General features: G+C 32.9%; 1 protein-coding gene across 1 annotated transcript; it reads right to left on the minus strand.

The window, feature by feature from the left end:
* Positions 1 to 639: 639 nt before the first annotated feature.
* On the minus strand, positions 640 to 3,144 carry LOC133296303 (protein FLOWERING LOCUS T-like). The gene is made up of 4 exons (XM_061495264.1): positions 2,889 to 3,144; positions 2,708 to 2,769; positions 1,625 to 1,665; positions 640 to 1,082 (listed from the first exon to the last, which is right to left on the minus strand). Exons 1-4 carry the CDS (start codon positions 3,093 to 3,095, stop codon positions 856 to 858), a joined length of 537 nt encoding a protein of 178 aa, XP_061351248.1. The 5' UTR covers positions 3,096 to 3,144; the 3' UTR covers positions 640 to 855.
* Between the last annotated feature and the right edge of the window lie 351 nt (positions 3,145 to 3,495).

Here is a 3,495-nt window from a genome sequence, read left to right on the forward strand (position 1 = left end):
ACGATGAAATTGAAACATAACAGACACACACAAAAAAAGTTAATACCTTCAAAGTATCTGTACCTTCACCTTTCGTATCTAAATACGATGCTTTGAGGTTATATTCGGTTCATTCATTGCATTTAGACCAATTGTCGTTTAAGGAACATTTTGTACATCTACATCAATCCAGAAACGACAGGAAGCCCACCTTATATATGTTAAAACCTACATGCCATTAAGGTTAAATTCGGTTCATTCATTTCATTTAGACCAATTGTCGTTTAAGGAACATTTTGTACATCTGCACCAATCCAGAAACGACACGAAGCCCACCTTATTACGTAGAAAGCAACTTGCCTAAGTTTAAGATATTCCAAAAAAAAATATATATATATATATATATATATATATATATATATATATATATATATATATATATCTACTAATTATAAGCGCTTTTATATTCAACTTTATGCATGGTCCTTGATCGTTTCTGATTCTGGTTGATTTTTTTTTATTTTTTTTTCGGAAGAGTAAAATTATAACATAAGATATTCATTGCAACTACGTACATATGAAATAATATATCGGAACGTAGTGGTTAAAATGGGAAGCCAAAGTATACATATTCTATCATTTAATTTGAGCTAAGCTCATGTTCGACTTTTACATATATCTTTAACTTTTCTCAATTGATAATTAATACATATTATGAACCAAATATGTTCAAAACTCAGTTACAAAGCAACAATTAATATATCTTTTGAACATATTGATTTGGTATATGTTGATTTTGAATCCAAAACCCTTATGGAAGCTTCGGACTTGGTTTATTTCTTCAATTATCTAATTTTCTTAGCTAAATTAAGCTTTTCAATATAACCTTCTTCCACCAGAGCCACCCTCCCTCTGAATGTTATAATAGACAGCAGCAACTGGCAATCCAAGATTGTAAAGTTCAGCAAATTCTCTAGTATTGAAATTCTGGCGCCATCCTGGAGCATATACTGTTTGCCTACCCAGTTGACGAAATAACACAAAGATAATACGATGAATCCCCATCAAGGGTCGTGGATTTTCGTAAGTTACAGCCTCATGACCTGTGCAAATAATGCAAACGTGTCATTATAATATATAAGGGAAAACATTTTCTCCTTTTAAAGAAGAAAACTGTTCTCATGTTACTGACTCATAATATAAGTGTGGCCCACAAAATAGTGGAGAGAGAAAAAGTTTCAAGGTGGGACCCACTTATGGTATGAGTCACTAACATGAGAAAAAAAAATTTCTTTAAAAGGAGAAAATATTTTCCCAAAATATAATCATGTAATAATATATTTCAGTTTAGCATTAAGATTTTTTTTTTTTTTTCTGTAATGGTCTGGAAAGTTTTAAGCACAAAAATGATAGGTTTAATACTTAAGTAGGAAATTGATTCTCTAATGTGTTATTTTAACGTGAAAATGCCATGTAAAAATTCCATCCATCTCTTATTGACAGATCAAATGTAATAATTTTAATGACAACTTGTAAAACGAAAAGAATAATCAATTTAATTGTTGACTATTAATTTAATAATAAATGATTGAATTTTTTGATCTATTAATCTATCAAAGTTGTCAAGTACAAAATTCATACATACCGAAAGTAGGCCCAGTAGTTGCTGGAATATCAGTTACCAACCTGAAATACATTGAGAAAAGAGAGGTATAATATTACAAAACTGAAGTATAAAACTGAAGTATAAAGGTAGAAAATCAGTTCACACACAAGAGACATATATATAGAGGATCCTATTACATCTCACCTGAGAGTCGTTAATCTTGTCTTGATCTAACGACTTTGATTTGTAAGTATGTGACGCCGTTGATCTTTTTTGATCTAACGACACTCGGATAAGATATCGAACTTTTCTGCAGCCACTTTAAATAAGGTTGTCTACAGCTACTCCTTTTTAACTAAGTACGACCGGTCGTACATTAAAAGTGCATTTTCTCTCTCCGCCACGTCAGCCGACAATGTCTGAGGAGAGAGAAAAAAAGAGCAGTTTTATTGTTATAACTAAGTACGACCGGTCGTACTTAGTTAAAAAGGGTAGCTGTAGATAACCTTATCTAAAGTGGCTATAGAAATATTTTTCCCTATATATATATATATATAGAGGTAGGATCCCTTGACACTGGTGTCAAATTTCAAATTTGACATCTCATCTGATAGCCGTTAGATAAAAAAAGATCAATGGTGTCATATGCTTACAAATCAGAGTCGTTGATTTTTTTTTTATCTAACCGCTATCAAATGAGGTGTCAAATTTAAAATTTGACACTAATGTCAGAGGATCATCATATATATATATATATATATATATATATATATATATATATATATAAGTAGGGTTATATTAACAAACATTTTTTTTTACAAACTATATTATGTCTGACCAGTCATACTTAGTGTAATTTGTAAAAAAAAATTATAAACGAATTCTTATATGAGGTAGGATCCTTTGACACCGGTGTCAAATTTGAAGTTTGACACCTCATCTGAGGGTCGTTAGATCAAAAAAGATCAACGACTCTGGTTTGTAAGCATGTGATGCCATTGATCTTTTTTGATCTAACGGCTCTCAGATGAGGTGTCAAACTTCAAATTTGACACCGGTGTCAAAGGATCCTACCTCTTCTTATATATATAAGGCATGTTGGAAGCACAATTTGTCGCTCACCAATGAAGGTATTCCCTCAAATTGGGGTCACTTGGACTAGGTGCATCTGGGTCCACCGCAATCTGTGGTGAAAGAAATGAAATCAAATAGGATTAAGCTAGAAACCACTATATTAATTTTAACATCTACTATATAGAGAGAGAGAGAGAGAGCAGTAGAATGAGTCATGGGACATAATTACCAGAGTATAGAAGTTTCTGAGGTCATCACCACCAATACTTACTCTTGGTTGGTTGACAACTTCGGAAGGTTTGAATTCACAGCCATTACTCACATCTCTATTGTTGTAGGTGACTCTCGTAGGAATAGAACTTTCAAAAGGGTCCAATACACCTCCAATCACACGCCCAACAAGAAGAGGGTTCCTAGTACTACTACTACTAGGCATGACTGGGGGACAATTGACACTACCCTACCAAAATTTGGTTTCTTTTATAGTACTCGTTTGTTTGGTTACATGACCTACCGCAACGGCGCTATTTATACATGTCAATTACTTTTGTTTCTTTCTGTTACATGGGGCATGGTGTCACTTGTCGTTAAAATATCAAGGACCCCACGTGAATGGATGTTAGCTCATTGACACTTTCGATCTCTTCAAATATGATTCAAATTCACTATCCTCAGTTTGTGCTGGCCGACTATATTGCAATGACATGGGATGTTAGATATGACATGCACTACAAGAAAAAATCTTATTAGTGTCACAAATTTCGTCACTACATATGAAATTTCGTCACAAATTTCTAAGTCGCAAATTTATTTGTGACGAAATTTGATTATTTGTG

This window comes from Gastrolobium bilobum, unplaced genomic scaffold, assembly GCF_033153095.1.
Source record: "Gastrolobium bilobum isolate Gb01-03AN ecotype WA unplaced genomic scaffold, APGP_CSIRO_Gbil_v1 utg1801, whole genome shotgun sequence".
NCBI classification, from domain to species: Eukaryota; Viridiplantae; Streptophyta; class Magnoliopsida; order Fabales; family Fabaceae; genus Gastrolobium; species Gastrolobium bilobum.